We start from the raw sequence: 22,595 nt of genomic DNA, 5'->3' as shown, positions 1-22,595 counted from the left end.
CTCAGCGTCTGTGGCATCCACTAGACCTCCATCTCAGCAGTCACAGTCGAGATCTTCTAGATTTGATCGGCCAGTGATGAGTAGTCAGGGGAGGACTTTAGGAGGATTGGACAAATGTTGTAATTGCAGAGGATTTCATATTGGGTCATGTAGACAGATTGTAAAGTGTTTTCAATGTGGCTAACAGGGGCATATAAGGAGAGATTGTCTTCAGTTAGACGGGGTACAGTAGCTACTTCTACTCTTCTGACCCGTCCTAGTATACCACGGAGAGACACTTCGGGATCACAATCCAGACAGGGCCTAGTGATACGGTCAGGCATGGGGAGTAATACCCCAGAGCAGCCATCTTTCAGATCGCAGCCCCAGATTTTGACCAGGGTATTTGCAGTGACTGAGGATGAATGTCATGATCCGGAACCTCCCTTGGGCCCATGACAACCGTCGCGACGTCCCAATTGACACTCATTACCCAAAATGCCAATCAGAACCCCGCAAGGCTTACATATCAGTTTCTTGCCTTTTCTGTGAGCAATCATTTTTAAACATTCCATTTTAAACAATTTTCAGTAGTTTCCTACTCAAGTAAATCAAAAGACAAAAATATTTTAAAAAGATTTATAGATAAATATCACTATTCAAAATATTGATTAAAATATAGAATTTTTTATATAAAATAATATTTATAGAAACACATGTAAGAAATCTTTTGTAATGTGTAAGTAAAATAAATTCACACATAAAAAAATTTACAAAGTTATAATGTACAATAATGGTTACAATGACAAGTGGCCCAAAATACACCTAGTGTTGGTGCTAGAAACCTACTGTCTGTGTGGTAGATATGTCAACTGGAATCCTCGACAAAATAGGGTATCTACAAGCTACCATAGACCTGAAATAGTTGGAAAGTAGGTGGGTGAGATTTTACAATCCCAATGAGTAAACAAACATTATCATAAATATCTAAAGGCGAGTAACAGGGAGGCAAGTTTAAACAACAAATCACAAACCATTTCATAATGTTTTCAATTTATTTCTTAAACCATAAAATATTTGTAATTTACCAAAACAATTGTTAAGGCTTATGTCTTTTATTAAAAACAAGGCTCAAGCCAAAACTAATCCTCGGGGATACCTTGACCGAGGCATCTAACCGAGTCCACCAAGGTTGTTATAACATTTACATGTGAAACATATTTTTATTTTTAAAACAAGTCGTTCCTTGGCGTTGGCCGAGTTACACATTCACGTGGGGGTTCCACGTAAAGTGAGCTCTAATACTACCCCGGGAGTTACTCTCATCGCCTCTACAACCTGAGTAACTATATAACTGGGTTTACCGTACCCCTTTAATAGGCAGTCCACGAAAACTCGTCACTGCAGTGACTAACCCACCAATTTTAATAAAATTTTGACAGTATAACGTGGCTTTTATTTATTTATCCAGCCTGCATAGTAAAAACAGCTTACATAAATTTCCCAATACACTTACAAAATATAGTCACATATACTCATATCTCATAAGTCATTCATAGGAAAATATATAATTTTCAAGACAGTTAACAGCCTCCAATTACTCAATTTCATAATCAACACAATATTTTTTTTTTGTCACATTTATTTCAAAACATCAAAAATCCTGTTTTAATCTAATTTTCGCTTCATAAAATACATAAAGAGCATTTTTAAAATAACTCCAGATAATTCACAATAATAATAGGTTTACTCATCGTTTGTACAAACTAATTGCTTTTTAGGTGCCCCGATAACTACTCGTCGGGTATGATTTTCTTGCCTTTACCAAAAGGCTCTCCTCCTAGACACATTGCAAAAATTTACTCAATTCATCACATTAATGCTAAATCACTATATATTTGACTTAAATCCTATACTAATGCATGGTATGAAATGCAATAGCCAAAAATGGCTTAAATGCGGTATTAACCTATTTTTGGCACTTTACCCGATAAATTGCTAACGCACTCCATTTTAGCTCTAAATTGTCCCATTCTCTCTCCAACATTTCTAACCATTAATTATCAGCCAATATTCCTCTAAAATCACCAAAATCAGCTCACTCTCTTCCTTGGAAAATTTTGCCAAAAATGGGACATTATCTCGGTTAATTTTCCACTTTGTTTTTCTATCACATTTAACCATTTCTCATCATTTTCTCTTCATTTCCCATAGAATAAAAATCAATTCATCATCATTGTACATCATTGAACATTCAGCCAAGAGTGGGTATTGTGGAAATTTCATGCTTTCCTACCCAATTTAATTTCTATACACATTTAACTAACTAAAACTATCAATTTAACTAAAAATCAAAACCTAAAAATTCCAAAATCTCTCCCCTAGAATTTCGTCCAGCCCTTGATATCACTTTTTGATCTCTCTCCTCAAGCATGCTTAATGGAAATAGAGGCATAGGAAAGGTAGAAATCAAGCTAAAATCAAAAAATCTTACTGTTAGACGCGTAAACGGGCGAAAAACGCGAATTCCCCTTTGAATTTTCTTGTTTCTCTTTGGTTTTTCTTTTTTTTTTCTTCCTTTCCTCTCTTGTTCTTCCTTATGGCCGGCCATCACTTAAAATGGGGTTTAAATGGCTGACTTTTCCTTTAAACTATTATAATATTATTTTATTCATTTTTTTGTTTTATTAATTCCTTAAATTCTAGCCATCCATTTGTTTCCAAATTTTCACCACATACTTGTCCCACATATTCATAGCTTAGATAAAATTCTCAGACTTATCCAAAGTCTTGGTAGAGTAATTTTTAAAATTTACACTTTTACCCCCGTAAAAGTCAAAAATTACATTTTTGCCCCAAAAACTGAAAAATTGCCCATAGACATATTTTTCATCCCTTATACTCATACCATTCTCCAATTTGTCAAATTTGATCTAAATTCTCTCAAAATCTCAAATTTTGTCCGCGGGTGTCAAAATTACGATTTTGCCCCTACACTCCAGAAATCACCACAATTAAACTTTTTCACTTTCTATCATTAAATTATACTCCAAATAGTTAATCTTGGTCAAATATTTGACTCCATTATCAAATTATTATCTTAGGTCGCAAAATGACGATTTTACCCCTGAACATCAAAATTTTTAAATTTACCCCTAATGAACCATCGAATTTCGAACAATCATTTTTAGTCATTCCTTGACTATAAAATATTAAATTTCATCCTACAATTCCTATTTGAACTAGTTCGAGGTTAAATCAATTCAAGTGTATCGTTAGGTACGATACCGGGTTTCGTCTATTCTTAGGTGCTTTCCTAGCACAATAACATGCTACTCAATGCATGTATGTCATGACATGTGTTTATAGGGTCGGGTTTTACAATGAAGCCCGAGTTCGACCTATCACAGTGACAAGTACTATAATTGTGTTTGATAGAGATGCACATGTTTTGATAGATTCAGGCTCCGATAGATCATACGTGAGCATATAATTTGCATCATTCTCAGATAGGAACCTGCCACCATTAGAGGAAGAGATTATAGTGCATACTCCTCTAGGCGAGCGGTTAGTAAGAAATACGTATTATAAAGACTGTGGTATTAAAGTTGGGGAAGAAGAATTTATGGGTAATTTAATCCCTTTGGAGATTCGAGACTTTGATTTGATCTTGGGTATGGATTGGTTGTCCACTCATCGAGCAAAGGTGGATTGTTTTAAGAAAGAAGTGATTCTCCAGAGTTCAGTGAGAGCAGAAGTGGTATTTACGATGGAGCATCGAGTATTACCATTTTGTGTAATCTCGGCCCTCAAAGCTTTGAAATTGGTGCGAAAGGGATATCCGACATACTTGGCTCACGTGTTTGATATATCGAGGGAGGAACCTAAGTTAGAGAATGTCCCCGTAGTAAGTGAGTTCCTTGATGTATTTCCTGATGAATTACCGAGACTTCCTCCTGATCGTGAGTTTGAATTCACCATTGACTTAATTTCGGGTACTGCCCCTATCTCTATTCCTCCATATAGAATGGCTCCGGCAGAGTTGAAGGAGTTGAAAGTACAATTGCAAGAGTTAGTGGACAAGGGTTTTATACGCCCTAGTATATCTCCGTGGGGAGCACCGATTTTATTTGTGAAAAAGAAAGACGGTGCACTTCGGTTATGTATAGATTACCGACAACTTAACAGAATGACCATTAAGAACAAGTATCCGTTACCGAGGATTGATGATCTTTTCGATCAATTACAGGGAGCTACAGTGTTTTCTAAGGTTGATCTAAGGTCTAGGTATCATCAGTTGAGGATTAAAGAATAGGATGTACCTAAGACAGCGTTCAGGACTCGGTACGGTCATTATGAGTTCTTGGTCATGCCTTTCGGGTTAACTAACGCACCGACAGCTTTTATGGATCTCATGAATAGAGTGTTCCACCCTTACTTGGACAAGTTTGTTATTGTGTCCATTGATGATATCCTGGTTTACTCGAGAGATAATGATGAGCATGCTAACCATTTGCATATAGTATTATAGACTTTGCGGGAAAGACAGTTGTATGCAAAGTTTTCGAAGTGTGAGTTTTGGTTACAGGAAGTGGTATTCTTGGGACACGTAGTATCAGGAGCTGGAATATGTGTTGATCCCAATAAGATAGAGGCAATTTTACAATGGGAGCAACCTAAGACAATGACGAAGATTCGTAGTTTCCTCAGATTAACCGGTTATTATCGGAGGTTTGTTCAGGGGTTTTCCTTAATAGCAGCTCCCTGACCCGTCTAACTCGTAAAAGAGTTAAGTTTGAGTGGGATGATGTTTGTGAGAATCGATTTCAGGAGCTAAAGAATCGGTTAACCTCCGCTCCCGTTTTAACACTTCCTATGAGTGGTAAGGGATTTGTAGTATATAGTGATGCCTCAAAGTTGGGGTTGGGGTGCGTATTGATGCAGGATGAAAAAGTTATGGCTTATGCTTCTAGATAGCTAAAGAGGCATGAAGTAAATTACCCTACCCATGATTTAGAGTTAGCAGCAGTGGTGTTTGCTTTAAAAATCTGGAGGCATTACTTGTATGGTGAGCATTATCGGATATTTACAGATCACAAGAGTTTAAAATATTTGCTCACTCAGAAAGAGCTTAATTTGAGGCAAAGGCGATCGTTGGAGTTGATAAAAGATTATGACTTGGTGATAGACTATCATCAGGGAAAGGCGAACGTTGTAGCTGATGCCTTAAGTCGTAAGTCTTCATGGTCTTTAGCAGTACTTCAAAGTTGTTATTTTCCAGCATTATTAGAGATGAAATTTCTTGGGGTCTAGTTGAGAAATGGTGAGGATGGATCCTTATTGGCAAACTTCATTGTGTTACCTTCGTTACTTAATCAGATCAAGGACATTCAGAGGTCTGATGATGAGTTAAGGAAAGAAATTCAAAATTGACCGATGGGGGAGTTAGTGAGTTCAGAATCAAAGAGGATAACGTCTTGATGTTTAGAGACCGAGTTTGTGTTCCTGAGGGAAACCAGTTGAGACAGGCGATCATGGAATAAGCCCATTCATCTGCCTATGCATTACATCTTGGAAGCACCAAGATGTATAGGACTATCAGGAAGAATTATTGGTGGCCAGGTATGAAGTGAGACGTAGCAGAATTTGTAGCAAAGTGTCTCATATGTCAGCAAGTTAAGGCGAAGCATCAGAAGCCAGCAAGTACACTTTAATCTTTACCTGTTCCTGAGTGGAAATGGGAGCATGTAACTATGGATTTTATTTTGGGACTGCCGTGGACACAGAGGGGAAAGGATGCAATTTGGGTGATCATAGATCGGTTGACTAAGTCCGCTCACTTTTTAGCTATCCATAGTACATACTCTATTGATAAGCTAGCAGCTCTATATAGATGAGATTGTGAGGCTACATGGAGTTCCCGTTTCTATAGTGTCAAACCGAGATCCTCGATTCAGTTCTCGATTTTGGTCGAAATTTCAAGAAGCTTTCGAAACCAAATTGAAATTTAGCACTACTTTTCACCCACAGACGGATGGTCAGTCAGAGAGGACTATCCAGACTATGGAAGATATGTTGAGGGCTTGTGTCATGGATTTTCTTGGAAATTGGGATAGACACTTGCCGTTAGTGGAATTTGCTTACAACAACAGCTTCCAGTCTAGCATTGGTATGGCACCATACGAAGCTTTATATGGAAGGACATGTTGTACTCCACTTTGTTGGGACGAAGTGGGTGAAAAGAAGTTAGTTAGTGTGGAATTGATCGAGCTAACTAATGACAAGATCAAGGTTATACGAGAGAGGCTAAAGGTAGCCCAAGATAGGCAGAAGAGCTATGCAGATAAACGGAGAAAAGACTTGGAGTTTGAGATCGATGATAGAGTTTTTCTTAAGGTGTCTCATTCGAAAGGTAATAATTTGAATGCTTTGTGGTATTAAGTTTTATTTGATTATATTATTATGGTAAATTATGATATCTTGTTGGATAATGAAAGGTGTGATTCGATTTGCGAAGCGAGGAAAGCTTAACTCGAGGTATATTGGACCATTTCGAATCATTAAGAGAATTGGACCAGTGGCTTATCGGTTAGAATTACCTCCGGAGTTAGATCAGATCCACAACGTTTTCCATGTCTCCATGCTTAAGAAATATGTACCAGATCCCTCTCACATCCTCGAAGCACCTCCGATCGAGTTGCATGACGATTTGAAGTTCAAGGTGCAACTTGTGAGTATCTTGGATCGAAAGGATCGAGTACTGAGGAACAATAGTATTTCAATGGTCAAAGTGTTGTGGAAAAGTGCTCGAATAGAGGAAATGACATGGGAAGTAGAGCATCAGATGAGGAACCAATACCCGCATCTATTTGTCGAATCTGGTAAGTGAAATTTTGAGGTCAAAATTTTATTTTAAGGGGGGTAGAATTGTAAAACCTGACCCTATAAACACATGTCATGACATATATGCATTGAGTAGCATGTTATTATGCTAGGAAAGCACCTAAGAATAGACGAAACCCAGTATTGTACCTAATGGTACACTTGAGTTGATTTAACCTCGAACTAGTTCAAATAGGAATTGTAGGATGAAATTTAATATTTTATAGTACATGAATGACTAAAAATGATTGTTCGGAGTTCGAGGGTTCATTAGGGGTAAAATTAAAAATTTTGATGTTTAGGGGTAAAATCGTCATTTTGCCACCTAAGATAATAATTTGATAATGGAGTGAAATTTTTTACCAAGATTAACTATTTGGAGTATAAATTAATGATAGGAAGTGAAAAAGTTTAATTCTGGTGATTTCTAGAGTGTAGGGGTAAAATCGTAATTTTGCCACCCACGGATAAAATTTGAGATTTTGAGAGAATTTAGATCAAATTTGACAAATTGGAGAATGGTATGAGTATAAGGGATGAAAAATATGTCTATGGGCAATTTTTCAGTTTTTGGACAAAAATGTAATTTTTCACTTTTACGAGGGCAAAAGTGTAAATTTAAAAAATTACTCCACCGAGACTTTGGATAAGTTTGAGAATTTTATCTAAGCTATGGATATGTGGGACAAGTGTATGGTGAAAATTTGGAAAGAAATGGATGAAACTTTAAAAATGGACCAATGGGAAAGTGACACATGGTATTTTTTTAATGATATAATATTATTTTAATGAAAAGTCAGCCCATTTAAACCCCATTTTAAGTGCTGGCCAGCCATAAGGGAGAACAAGAGAGAAAATAGAGAGGAAAGGAAGAAAAAAAGAAAAACCAAAGAGAAACAAGAAAATTCAAAGGGGAATTCGCGTTTTTCGCCCGTTTACTCGTCTAACGGTAAGATTTTTCGACTTTAACTTGATTTCTACCTTTCTTATGCCTTTGTTTCCATTTAGCATGCTTGAGGAGAGAGATCTAAAAGTGACATCAAGGGCTGGACAAAATTCTAGGGGAGAGATTTTGAAATTTTTAGGTTTTGATTTTTAGTTAAATTGGTAGTTTTAGTTAGTTAAATGTGTTTAGAAATTAAATTGGGCAAGAAAGCATTAAATTTTCACAATACCCACCCTTGGCCGAATCTGCAATGAGGTACAATGATGATGATCTGATTTTTATTCTAAGAGAAATGAAGAGAAAATGATGAAAAATGGTTAAATGTGATAGAAAAACAAAGTAGAAAATTTACCGAGTTAATGTCCCATTTTTGGCCGAATTTTCCAAGGAAGAGAGTGAGCTGATTTTGGTGATTTTAGAGGAATATTGGCTGATAATTAATGGTTAGAAAGGTTGGAGAGAGAATGGGACAATTTAGAGCTAAAATGGAGCGCGTTAGCAATTTATCGGGTAAAGTGCCAAAAATAGGTTAATACCGCGTTTAAGCCATTTTTGGCTATTGCATTTCATACCATGCATTAGTATAGGATTTAAGTCAAATATATAGTGATTTAGCATTAATGTGATGAATTGAGTAAATTTTTGTAATGTGTCTAGGAAGAGAGCTTTCTAGTAAAGGCAAGGGAAATTGTACCCGACGAGTAGTTATCGGGGCACCTAAAAAGTAATTAATTTGTACAAACGGTGAGTAAACCTATTATTATTGTAAATTATCTAGAGTTTATTTTTAAATGCTCTTTACGTATTTTATGAAAAGAAAATGAGATTAAAACGAGATTTTTGATGTTTTAGAAATAAATGTGACAAATAAAAATATATTGTGTTGATTATGAAATTGAGTAATTGGAGGCTACCAATGGTCTTGAAAAATATATATATGAGTATATGTGGCTATAGTTTATAATTTCATTGGGAATAGAATGTAAGCTGTCTTTTACTATGCAGATTGGATAAATAAATAAAAACCACGTTATACTGTCAAAATTTTATTAAAATTGGTGGGTTTAGTCACTGCAGTGACGGGTTTCCGTGGGCTGCCTATTAGAGGGGCACGGTAAACTTGGTTTCATAGTTACTCTGGTTGTAGAGGCGATGAGGGTAACTCCCGGGGTAGTGTTAGAGTTCACTTCACGTCGAACCCCCACGTGAATGTGTAACTCGGCCAACGCCAAGGAACGGCTTGTTTTAAAAATAAAAATGTGTTTCACATGTAAATGTTATAACAACCTTGGCGGACTCGGTTAGATGCCTCGTCCAAGGTATCCCCAAGGATTAGTTTTGGCTTGAGCCTTGTTTCTTTTATAAAAGACATAAGCCTTAACAATTGTTTTGGTAAATTACAAATATTTTATGGTTTAAGAAATAAATTGGAAACATTATGAAATGGTTTGTGATTTGTTATTTAAACTTGCCTCCCTATTACTTACCTTTAGATATTTATGATAATGTCTATTTACTCATTGGGATTGCAAAATCTCACCCACCTCCTTTCCAAACATTTCAAGTCTGTGGTAGCTTGTAGATACCCTATTTTGTCGAGGATTCCAGTTGACATCTCTACCACACAGACAGTAGGTTTCTAGCACCAACATTGGGTGTATTTTGGGCCACTTATCATTGTAACCATTATTGTACATTATAACTTTATAAATTTTTGTATGTGTGAATTTATTTTACTTACACGTTACAAAAGATTTCTTACACGTGTTTCTATAAATATTGTTTTATATAAAAAATGCTATATTTTAATCAATATTTTGAATAGTGATATTTATCTATAAATCCTTTTAAAATATTTTTGTCTTTTGATTTACTTGAGCAGGAAACTACTGGAAATTGTTTAAAATGAAATGTTTAAAAACGATTACTCATAGAAAAGGCAAGAAACTGATATGTAAGCCTTGCGGGGTTCTGATTGGCATTTCGGGTAATGAGTGTCAATTGAGAAGTTGCGGCGGTTGTCATGAGCCCGAGGGAGGTTTTGGGTCATGACAATAACTAATTTATTGTTTTTACAATTATTCTTGTTTGAGATTTATATAGCTCACCTTCAATAGGAGGAAAGAGATATTATGTGGTTTTTATGTATAATGTATCGAAATTTTGCTATGCTTATTTGTTACATAAAAAGAATGAAGCCTTAGCTTAGTTTTAGATGTATGAAGTTGAAGTTGAATTACTTTATGGTCCTAAAATCAAATGTCTAAAAATTGAGAAGAGGAGGTAAAGTACTATAATCTAATTTATTGTCTTTACAATCATGCTTGGTAGCACTCCAATGTCTAATTGTCTTCCAAGATAGTAATTTTAGAAATTAACACTGCAATTTTTTTTTGTTAAGCTATTGGTGTTCCTTCTTGAAGAAATTACAATCTTTCATGAAGAAATCTATTTTCCATAATGGAAACTTGCACTATTTTCTTTCTTGAATATTTAGGCATTAGTAGAAAGTTCTTTTCTTCTTTATGAGTTTGCTAAACTATCCTTCCTCCATTTTCTGAACATTTGACACATAAGTCTTTTGCTCTTTTCTCATGTTCCTTGTGGTACTCAATTTGAAACTGACTCATAAGCTTTTTCAAGAGAAAAATTTTTATTTTTATGTTTTGAGGTTTTGTTGAAGTCTTTCGGTGCAGATAACAGTTTATAAATTTTCAAGGACATAGTGATAGATTCATGCATATTTACTTTATAAATATGAAGCTATTAAGGTTTTTTTCAATTTTAACAAATTGATTCAATACAAGTTTATTATTAATCATTTAATACTTCTAGAAAAATAGTTGTAACTGCATAACAAATCAAAAGACTTAATCCATGTCAAATTCATAAACCTAAACAACTCTCCACTAAAATAGCAATCGCAAGAGAATTAAATGACTCCTATATCAGCTTGAGCTCTAATTTGTTTATTAATTTCTAACCAAAATCACATGAAACATGAAAGTTCATCAAGCTTGCAAATGCATGTATCTTTATCCCCTCTCATCATATTTGCTAAATTTGGTTCGTGTGCCAAGATTAAGAACAAAAATAGAAAAAAAGATACTTAATTTGTACATATAGTTGATAAAATAAGAGCATTGGATGATATATAAGGAAGAATCCAACTTGCCATTATGAATAGGCGATAAGAATTTGCAAACTTAGATGAGTAAAATGCAAGATATCTTTAATGGGCTAAATGACTTTTCAAAACCTAACATTGTAAAACAAGGACCAAATTAATTTGTCAAAATTCAAGAACTCCATTTTCTGCATCTTGTAAGCAATCTATAAATGAAAATTTATAAAGATACCTTCAATATGGACCCAAAATATGTATTCCAGTAGTTGTAGCCTTGAATCTGCAAGAAAATATAAAGCTTAAAAGAAGGCTTTCCTTGAGGGAAGTTATATAAACTATATATGGATAACAATAAACAAACTCATTACTTACCATATTAAACTTTCCTAATGTTGTTCAAATACATTATTTTGATCTTCTTAAGTATGCAAACAACATCCTTCATATCTTTCCTTTCTTCAGGTAATTCAGCTGAACAATCCAAAGCTAATCCCATAATGGATGCTATGCAATTTGCTTTAACCATGAAATGGTTTTCCTCATTTCTCAATAAACTAGAATCAGTAACACCAATTATTCCATTAGATAGTGACTCTTTCACCCAATGCTTCATACTCATTTCTCCAACAAAAATTTCATTTGTGGGTTTCCTTCTTGTGAAAGTTTCCATTAATAAAATACCATAACTATAAACATCACTTTTTACAGAAACAATTCCCGCTGATCCATATTCTGCATGTTAAACATAATTGGATCATTAAAAAGATGTCATCCTATTATTGTAGTGTCATTAATCATGAATAAAATGAATGCTAATGCATCCATACATGTAGAAATAAAAAACCATATGAGAAAATGATATCACCTGGTGCCATATATCCAATAGTGGCAAGTGTCATGGTTTGTTTCATAGTTTCTACTTCTCCCAACATTTTGGCAATGCCAAAATCTCCCACATGTGCAACCATGTCTCTATCAAGTAAAACATTACTTGGTTTTAGGTCACAATGGATTATAGGATTTCGATGTCCCAAATGGAGGTATTCTAATGCTGATGCAACATCTATCATTATGTTGATTCGTTGAAGGATATCCAAGAAACAATGGTTCGAATATAACCATTTCTCAAGGCTCCCATTAGGCATGAATTCAAGCACTAAGGCTTTGAAATCAATACAAGAGCAAAAACTAATAACCTTGACAAGATTGCGATGAAGTATATTTTGCATCACTTCACATTCAACGTCAAAACTCTTGAATGCTCCTTCTAATTGCAAATTAAAGACTTTTATGGCAACATTTCTCCCATTTGAAATTGTTCCTTTATATACAGAGCCAAAACTCCCAGAACCAAGCAAGTTTCCTTCACTGAATCTATCAGTCGCTTGTAGAAGTCTATTATACAGATTTCTACCACGTATTTCCAGAGTTAAACCTTCATTCATTGGAAGACTTGTACTTCGATTCTGGAATTTTTTTAAAACAATAATGAAGGTAAGTATCACCATTATTGAAGCAATTATTGGTAAAACATACCTCAAAATATGCATTAAGGTTGTCTTCAATAATCGATGGGTGATGGTTTTGCAAGGAGGGACTTGTAGTTGAGGTGAACCACAAAGTGCATAATTATGCATGAATGATTTAGTCGTGAAGTTTTGAAAGCATCCTTCATTGGGGATTTTTCCTTCCAATCTATTGAAAGCCACATTAAAGTATCTGAGATAAGAAAGTCTTTCCAAAGACTTGGGAATGATTCCAGACAAATTGTTATTAGACAAATCCAAGGTTTCCAAACTGAACATGTCACCTAATGACTGAGGAATAGGACCTTGTAGCCTGTTGCTAGATAGAGATAAAATTTGTAGACCATTGAGACCTCCAATTGTGATTGGAATATCACTTGAAAATAGATTTCTTGACAAATTCAAATATGTTAGTACCTTCAAATTTCCAATATCTAGTGGAAGTGAACCATTAAGATAATTTGAAGACAAGTCTACTTTCAATATATCTTTAAGGCTCCAAAAAGTGAAAGGTATCGTCGAATGCAATTTGTTGGAATCCAAGTACAGGTTTCTGAGAAAAGTCAAATCACCCAAACAATGGGGTATAGGTCCTTGAAGCATATTAGCACTCAATGATAAATAGCTCAATTTCTCCAAATGACAGACACTGTCTGGAATAGGGCCTTGTAATTTATTACCATTAAGATACAAGCCTTGGACATTTTGTAGCCTTCCTATTGTTGCTGGAATAGATCCACTTAATTCATTTTGCGAAAGACTTAAAACCATAATGTTGCTTAAGCTACCGATTTCCATAGGAATGAAACCTTTAATTTTGCAATCATCAGCTACAAAACGTTGAAGTGATGCAGAAAGATTCAAGATAGAAGTTGGAAGAATGCCATTCAATGGATTGAATGATATCTCTAAGACCCTTAAATTCTTGCAGTTTGCCAATGAAGAAAGAAAGCTCCACTCATGATTTGGAGTTTTGGTAGTTAAATGGTTTGACCAAAGGCGTAGGACCTCAAGGAAACATAAATTTCCAAGTGTATTGGGAATAAGGCCAATGAACGAGTTTTGATTCAAGTTTAGAATTTTGAGCTTCGAAGCATTAGAGATACAATCAGAAATATTTCCACTAAGATAATTACCCCATAAGAAAAGCTCCTCAAGATTTGAATCCAAGCTCATGCATGGTAATTTACCTTAAAAGAAAAGAAAAATACAAGTTTGAATTATTCTACAAAAAAAAAATTGATGCATAAATAAATTCTTAGTTATTCCATTTTAGAAAACAATGCACACATAAATTTTTAGTTATATAGTGCAAATATAAAGTAAAAAAGAAATACTGTCACTAGTTCAAGACCCATAAAAAGTTATGCCCATTAAAACTTAGATTATAGGAAGTTTCATGTTACATTTATGGTTATTCATAAAAAAATATTTCATTTAAAAATGTTGAGAAAAATTTTATAAAATTTTTAATATTTACATACCATATATCATAGTTGGACTCATTCATTTAAAAATAGGAAGAAACCTGATAACCTATCCACTTCAATATAATTCTCATTTTCATTTGTTGTTACCTTTGAATTTGTACTCCCTAAATATTTCACAAAACTTTTCTAATCTTTTTTTATTTTTTATTTTTTTGCCTTATTCATGTCACTTTTTTATATGTTAATTATCACAAAAGATACATCATAAATATTTAATGATTGGACTCAATTGTCTAGAGAAAATCAATTAAAAAGACCTTATAAATCTCTTAATAGCTTTGCTTGACCAAATTTTTTAAAATGTGATAAACTTAATGGGTGTTTGGTCTAGTTTATAGAAAAGCTTTTCTACTCCAAAAACAAAAGCAAGGTGTTTGACACTCAGAAATTTTAAAATTTTAGATGAAACTTCAAATCAAAATTTATGCAAAGAGTGTTAGTGTGCACTAACAAATATGTAATGAAATTTCTCTATATTCTGACTTTGTCTTACAATAATCCATAAAATTTTAGGGAGAATTATATTTTTTTCACGTTCATCTTTTTATTCGGTTCAAAATTTTTTCTTGATTAAAATTATTTTATGATTCTTAATTTTTTTTGCTCGGTCAAGAAAAGATTTCATTACATTAATAAACTAGATAAATTTATTTTATGATTTTTAATTAAAACAAAATTATTTCATTTTATTTATTTCCTTCATTTTAAAACATGGTTTTGTTTAATAAAGTTTAGCTTTTTATTTATTAAAAATAAATTAAAATATTACCAAATAATTTTTTTTATATCCTATAATAGTTCTACATTATGTTTGTCAAATGTTGTTTTAGTTTCTCTTTCCAGCAATTTTAAAAAGGCTCTATTCGAACAACACTTCCTATGGAAGATCCTACCGGGTCAAATAAGCTCCCAGAGGTATGAACTATATCAAGCAATCTAGAGTTTAAAGAGAGTTGCCATTTTTAATGCTTAAAAAAAGTAATTAAAAGAAAATTGAGGATGAAGACTACAAACTAAAACTGGAAAAAGTGATGGCAAAAACATTTTTTTTAACAAAGGTTCAAAATAATTTGAGAAAATAAAAGATGCCGAAACACAGACAAAAAAATGAAAAAAAAGGGGGAGTTATATGGCCTAATAAGCCCACAAAAACAGCAAAAAGGAAAAAGAAAACAGAAAAAAAGGAAATTGGCTCTTCAACTTTAGTAATATTATAAACATTGTTACCTAATTTTTAAAATATAAAAACAACATAACTTGAAAATGATGCTTTGTTAAGAAAATATAATATAAATGAAAATTATTGTGATATAATCTAATATTAATAAGATCTTAATAAAGTCAATAAAAAAATATTGGTGAAGAAAAATAAAACGGCATATAAAAATTAGTTTACATATATGATATTTTTCATTTCTAGTAGATGTAATCGTATTTATTTGTGTGTGATGTTGAAAGTTTATGTTGTATCAGGACCTTGTCTAAAAATGTCACCAATGAGAGAGCACATCCATATTGGTTGGTATTTAAAATTTTATTTTGGAGAGTTAAAATAAGATATAATTTAATAAACTTATTTTACTTTAAAAGTCAACAATTTGAATCCAAAATGACCCAAACTCGAATGACTCTAACCCAAATAACCCCTAGTGGTTTCTTGAAGGTGATCAGAATACAAAATATTTCCACGCGGTAGCCTTGACAAGGAGAAGGATCAATCGTATTGATAGTTTGTCAATGGATGCTTTTTTGATTTTGGGACCGAACAAGGTTAAGGAGGCTATTGCTAATCATTTTGAAAAATTATATAGGTTTGGTAGGGTGGCTGCAGTTGCTGATTTTAGATGTCCATTAAAGTTAGTTGGAGTGCAATTGGCAGACTAGTTGGAAGAGATGTTTACTGAATCGGAAGTGTGGGAAGTGATCAGAAATTGTGATGGGAATAAATCTTCGGGTCTGGATGGGTATAGTACGAGTTTCTTTAAAAGTCATTGGAGTAGAATTAAAGGTGATGTCATGAAATATTTTTTCGACTTTTTTTGATACTTGCAAATATGGATGGTTGAGTTAATGCTTCTTTTATCTCGTCGATTCCAAAATGCTTTAGTCCAAGTTCACTTAATGAATACCGGTCGATAGGTCTTGTAGGGAGTATTTATAAAATTTTAGCGAAGGTTCTTGCTAATAGGTTGAGAAAGGATATTGGACAAAATCAATTTGCTTTTACCAAAGGTAAGTAGATTCTCGATTGTGTTTTGATTGCCAATAAGGTTTTTGATGATATCAAGAGGAATGGTAAAGGTGGAGTTTTTATGAAAGTTGATTTTGAGAAAACATTTGATAGTGTTGATTGGGGATTTCTTGATATGATGTTGAGTAAAATGGGTTTTGGGATTAGATGGAGGAAATGTATGATGGCTTGTTTATCTATGGCTTTTGTTTCTACTCTCGTTAATGGATCACCGTCTAGACAATTTCGTTTAAGGAGAGGATTAAAACAAGACTGCTCGCTCTCTTCTTTTTATTCAATTTGGTAGCGGAAGCTTTTAAGACGTTGATGCCTAGAGCAATCGAAATAGGGGTTGTTCATGGTGTGGAGATTGGATGAAATGGTTTCGTAATGTCACATCTACAATATGAGAATGACACGATGACTTTCTGTGAGTCAGAATTCGATAATTTGTGTAACATTAGAAGGGTATTGAGAATTTTTCAACTTATATCTAAGCTTAAAGCTAATTTTAAAAGAAGAAGTCTTTTTGTGATTAGTATGTATGAATCGGCAAGGAGAATCTCTGGTAAAGCTGATGTGTTGCCAACTGATTATCTCGGTTTTTCGTTAGGAACAAACTGAATATAAAAGCCATTTAGAAACTAGTTATTGAAAGGTTTGAGTCTAAGCTTGTTGGTTGGAAATCGAAGATGCTTTTTGTAGGTGGTGCAATGACGATGTTAAATCTGTTATGGCCACCCTTCCCATCTACTTTGTGTCGATGTTTCAAATGCCAATTAGGGTTAAGGAGGAGCTTGATAGTATTTAGAGACGGTTCTTATGGTGCAGCTCTTCTTCAAATAGCAATATTCATTATGTTGATTGGAATTCTATATGTACCTCCAAAACTAATGACGGGTTGGGCATTTGGGATCTTCACTTGAAAAACCGTGCTCTTCTTAAAAAGTGGTTATGGAGATTCAAGGACAAGTGTAATAATCTATGAAAGCGAGCGATTGTTGAAAGGAATGGTGGCGACTTGATGAGTGTGCTTTCAGTTAATTCAGGTAATAGGAAATCTTCCTTAGTTTGGAAAAACATAATTAGTCCCCTTTTTTCTAATGATTCTTATGCCAATAAATTGAGAGATGGTATTGGTTTTGTGGCGAGAGATGATCTTAGTATTCATTTCTGCATGAATGGATTGATGGCGTTGTTCTGTGTAATGACTTTCTAAGGTTTTATGCACTTGCTTTGCGTAGAGAAGGAAAGTTGGCTGATTTTGGAAAGTGGGTTGATGAGATTTGGTCATGGGACGTTAAGTTAAAAAGAAGGTTATTTGATTGGAAGGTTGAGCAGTGGGTCATGTTCTGTAATGCTTTTAATGATAATCCTCTCATCTGGGGGGTATCATACAGGATTATTTGGAAGGGCAGTACTAGTGGTTCTTATTCGTCTAAACCTTTTTGTAGTATGGTTATTGGTTCCCAGGATATTAGGAATAGTATTTGGAAGATGGTTTGGGTTAAACTTACTCCACCTAAAATTGAAATTTTTTATTGACAGCTGTTGAAAGGGAGGGTTGCGATTAGAGGAGAGTTGCAAAAGATGTCCGGTTGAATCTGGTATTGGAGGTGCAGTTCGAAATGAGGGCAAGCATGTCAAAATTCTATTTTCAAAATCTATAGGCGTGGGTGACTCAAACCGGGCTGAGATTCTTGCGATTAAAGAAGCCTTTGCTTTGTTTGCTGCATCTTGGTAGGCTGCTTCTCATGAACTTATAGTGGAATCGGACTCTGCCAATATTATAGTGGAATTAGTGGTAGTTCATAACTGATGCTCCTTTGATTCGAATTGAGAGGCTATAACCCATGGTGTTGATGTGGATGATCACTCACTTTCCATGGATAGGTAACAGTTTTGCAGATTATTCGGCATAAAAAGGCGTTTGGTAGGGATTCTGACCTCATCATGATTTTCTTAGGGTCTTGTTAATACGCTGACTTTTCTAGGATGTTGTTCTGCTTGATTGTGGTTCCTTGTTTCTATCCTTATTGTTTTATGACTGTTCTGTTCAGTCTTATTCTATGATCTTTTGCGGATTCTTTGTCTGTCCCCTGCTCTTGTGTTTGATGCTGAACTGTTGAAATCAAGGTTTTTTCTGGATTGTGACTCAGATTTTGTTCTGGTTATGTTTTTGGCATGTGTTTGATGAATCAACCTTTGAAGTTCTGGTGACAATTTTGCGGTTGATGACTTGCTCATATTATTTGATCTTGATTGTGCTTCTGGGATGACCACTTTTGTTTTGAGGTTCTGTTTTTGAAGAAAGCATAGGAACTTTCAATTCCTTGTTTGATTAATGAAGTTTTTATCTTTCAAAAAAATTTAATGATTTGATATTTTCAATGAAATTGGTTATTTATTTTTTAAATGAATTAATGGAGTATTTTTTAAGATGAAAAGTGTTCAATAAGTAGTTAAAATCTACTCAATGTGTCAAGTCAATTTTATTTAAAGAATTTAATATTATTCCATTATATTAACCTTTTATTATTTTTCTTTATTATAATATGTCCATTTTTTGAACTTTTATTAATGTAAAATTTTTATAAAATCATACATATCCACTACAAAAAATTCAGTTATAATAGTTACTATGTAATTTTTAACAATAATATTGCAACAGATAATTAAAGTATTCCTAAATTTTTACATAACTAAAAATTCACTATTAAATTTCTCTTCAAACTATGCATTTCTCTTCAATCTTGACCCATGGTTAGTAACTATTCTAATATGTATCAAAATTCGGTGATGATGCTAATAGACATCAACTTATTGTATTCTAAAAATTTAAACCTAGTTACTTATTTATTGAATTTATATGTCTTTTAGTCTTATTTTTCTGTCATGTAAATAGTTTTGCAATTTAAATCTAGTTAGTTATTTATTCAATTTATACTTCTTTCACTCTTTTTTTCTTTTTTGTCATTTATAGAGTTTTACATTCTTTTTTTTTTCTCTTTTAAGACAACATGACCATAAAAATTGTAACTTTTTATTTTTTTACAAAATTTATTTAATAAATATTATATATCAATTTCTTCATAAAATGTTATTGTATATTTATTTTTCACCCATGTAGTGGGTGTGTGCATATGAGTAGGACTAGTTTATATCTACTCCTAAAATAAATTAGGTTAGAAATGTAATTAATCTTGTTTACCTGATAGACTATTGTTATTGAGATAAATTCCTTTCAATGAAGAAATATTGAAGATGGAAGGTGGAATCTGTCCACTTAAGTGCATATCCCCTGCATTGAATGTCTCCAACCGTATAAGATTGCCAATCTCACTTGGAATTTCACCTGCAAAAATAGTACGAATTAAAAAACTACTTGATATGTTAACATTGCAATAATAATATAGAAATCTATTTGCAATCAAAATCACCTACACAACGACATTCTATAACTTAGATCAATCTTCTAGAGATTGCTCAAATTTCCATTATATTTGTACAGTAAAATTTTAAAGATTATTGTTGCATTCATCTGTAATACTACTTTATAGAAATAATTTCTTTGCAAGAAGATATGTTGAAGGCAGAAGCTGGAATTGGACCAATAAGGAAGCTCATATTTGTACGGCAAGTGCCTCCAAAGAAAGACCATCGACCCGCTTTCCAAGGATTTGATCACTTGTAAATAAAGTAAAATTTTTGAAAATATTTAATAGCTATTTTCTTAATATTAACACAATTCATAATTATTGAAACTATTTACTCCAAATTTATAAAATTATAAGTTAAATTAATATAATGTTCGAGTTTTTTTTAAAACTACTTTAAATAGAATTTAAGATAATGTTTGACAAAATTAATATTGTAGATATGTTCTAGAATATATAAAAATTATTTGATAGTATTTTTATTTACTTTCAATAAATAAATGATTTAACTTTGTTAACCCAAATTATAAGTTTTAAAGTAAACAATCTTTTTGTTAATTGAAAATAAAGAAATCAAATAAAATAAATAAAGTCAAGTGAAACTTTTTTTTGACAATTTGTCAAGTGAAAAAATTGAACAAATAAAGTTTTAAAATAAAAGATATAACTTTGTCAAACCAAATTATAAGTTTTAAAATAAAATATCCTTTTGTTAATTTAAAATGAAAAAATCTAATAAATATAAATAAAGTCAAATGAAAAAAATTGAACAAACAAAAAGATAAATTTGAAGTAATATTAGCCCCCAAGGAATTTCCTTCATTAGTTGGTACATGATCTTTCTCTTTAAAAAAATAAGATTTGAATCCTCCCCCTCCAAAATATATAAAAAAAATCTGAAATAATATTATTTTTTTGGTAAAATTTCATCAATTGTTAAGAAGTAAAATGTGAATATAAAAACATCTGTTAAATATTTATTATTGTATCTTAATATTTTAATTTTTAACACTAAGAAACTATAAAAAAAAATTACGATATTAATTGATTTAAATTTCACTAATTTTAACATTTGAGTGTTCATGGAGATGGATACTGAGAAAAGAAATTTTATATAACCCAAAAAATTAAACTACATAATACCATTATACTAAACCATTACAAATAGTAATAATTCTTATTTGTATTTTTCTTTTGTATATTTTTATTAATTAAAAGTAGAAGGTGCTTTTCAATTTCAATAAGAATTAGCACGTATACGTACATTTTTGTAGTAGGAATTTTAAACCAAAAATGGAATCTTAAGTAGAAAATAATGAAAACCAAGTTATAAACTTAAAAATCAAATGTAGAATCTTACCTTTCAAACTATTTTCGCGCAAATCTAATACTTTGAGTCTAGTTAAATTTCCAATGCTTCTTGGAATAGATCCCCTCAATTCATTTTGACCGAGATCCAAAACTCTAATGTTGCTTAAGCTACTGATTTCCATAGGAATGATACCTTTAATTTGGCAATCCATGGCACCAAAATCTGCAAGTGATGTGGAGAGATTTGAGATAGAAGTTGGAAGAATGCCATTTAATGGATTTGATGATATCTGTAAGACACTTAGATTCTTACAGTTTGCCAATGAAGAAAGGAAGCTCCACTCATGGTTTGGAGGTTTTGTGGTTAAATGGTTCGACCCAAGGCGTAGCTCCTCAAGAAAACTTAAATTGCCAAGTGTATTTGGAATAAGACCAGAGAACGAGTTTTGATACAAGCTTAGAATTTTGAGCTTTGAAGCATTAGAGATACAGTCAGGAATATTTCCACTGAGATTATTACTCCCTAAGTGAAGCACCTCAAGATTTGAATCCAAGCTCACGCATGGTAATTTACCTTAAGAGAAAAGAAAAATACAAGTTAGAATTATTTTTACTCCTAAAATAAACTACATCAAAAAATGCAATTAAATGTTGTTGAGTAGATTACCAGATAGACTATTGTTTTGGAGATAAATTTCTTTCAATAAAGAAATATTGAAGAAGGAAGGTGGAATTAGTCCACTTATGTGCGTATATGACGCATAAAATTTGTCCAATGTAATAAGATTTCCAATCTCGTATGGAATTTCACTTGCAAAATTGGTATAAAAAAAAGATACTTGATTTATTAACATTGCAATCGTAATATAGAAATCTATTTGCAATCAAAATCAAAAAGTCTATTTTTCTTAGTAGTAAATACTTTATGCAGTGTCACAAGTTTGAGTCAAAAATGGAAAGCCAAAAACCAAATCAATATATATTTGTGAAATTAGTGCAAGTATTTGCTCTAAATTATGAAATTATAAGTTAACTTAATTAAATTGTCATTGAAAAACACATTATCTCAAAGAAATTATCCCATTTTTAAGTAAAAAAACGATGAATATATTTGATTTGAATAAATTAAAGATTAAGTTTAGCGCAAGTGTTTGTTATGGTTTAAACTCATTTTGGTTGTTAATTTTTCTACATATCTAGATTTTGCTATTCCTATTTCCCTTTTTTTTTTTTTCACTCAGTCAATTGTTAAATTTCATTAATATCACTGAAAACTAGAGCGAGTGATGTCCCTAAGGCCTATAGGTACAAGCAATTGCAAGCAAAAACTTTGATGCTAGACCGAATTGCTATGCTATTTATAAGTTTGTTACAAGCTCATATATTTTATTAAACTGGAAAGCCACAGCAAAAGAGGTAATGCAAAAAAGAAAAGAAGAAAGGAGTGTAGCCTAAACTGATGATCCTATAGTTATAGATAATTGGGGCTACAATATAGAATAAAGTAATTCAAGTTCATAGAAAGCCTGCATATAGCTTCTGTAATGGATCTCTCCATGGTTGACTTTTGTTGTTCTCCTATTTGTTTTTATTTCTAAAGAAGAAAAGCAAATGCCACTTGGACTTAGTTTAATTGGTACAAGTGGCATAAGTTTTTAGTAGAGATA

The 22,595-nt window shown here is 32.6% G+C and overlaps 1 protein-coding gene across 1 annotated transcript; it reads right to left on the bottom strand.

Moving 5' to 3' along the window:
- Positions 1–721: 721 nt before the first annotated feature.
- On the bottom strand, positions 722–21,488 carry LOC18592830 (uncharacterized). Its single transcript, XM_088808780.1, has 7 exons — positions 21,242–21,488; positions 20,978–21,151; positions 19,392–19,535; positions 11,800–13,650; positions 11,307–11,666; positions 11,167–11,214; positions 722–895 (listed from the first exon to the last, which is right to left on the bottom strand). Exons 2-5 carry the CDS (start codon positions 21,138–21,140, stop codon positions 11,311–11,313), a joined length of 2,514 nt encoding a protein of 837 aa, XP_088664906.1. The 5' UTR covers positions 21,141–21,151; positions 21,242–21,488; the 3' UTR covers positions 722–895; positions 11,167–11,214; positions 11,307–11,310.
- Between the last annotated feature and the right edge of the window lie 1,107 nt (positions 21,489–22,595).

The sequence above is a fragment of the Theobroma cacao genome, chromosome 8 (genome assembly GCF_053813885.1).
Source record: "Theobroma cacao isolate CCN51 chromosome 8, ASM5381388v1, whole genome shotgun sequence".
NCBI lineage: Eukaryota > Viridiplantae > Streptophyta > Magnoliopsida > Malvales > Malvaceae > Theobroma > Theobroma cacao.
Note: the sequence above shows the minus strand (reverse complement) of the source record. Positions and strands in the feature narration are given on the sequence as shown.

What these genes read in the sequence shown, in the direction of transcription:
- LOC18592830 (XM_088808780.1), bottom strand. Translation starts at nt 21,140, where the DNA reads ATGGATTGCCAAATTAAAGGTATCATTCCTATGGAAATCAGTAGCTTA. An exon ending in GCGCGAAAATAGTTTGAAAG is followed by an intron (nt 19,536 to 20,977) that starts GTAAGATTCTAC and finishes CTATTTTTGCAG; the next exon opens with GTGAAATTCCAAGTGAGATT. An exon ending in TATTGGATATATGGCACCAG is followed by an intron (nt 11,667 to 11,799) that starts GTGATATCATTT and finishes TTTAACATGCAG; the next exon opens with AATATGGATCAGCGGGAATT.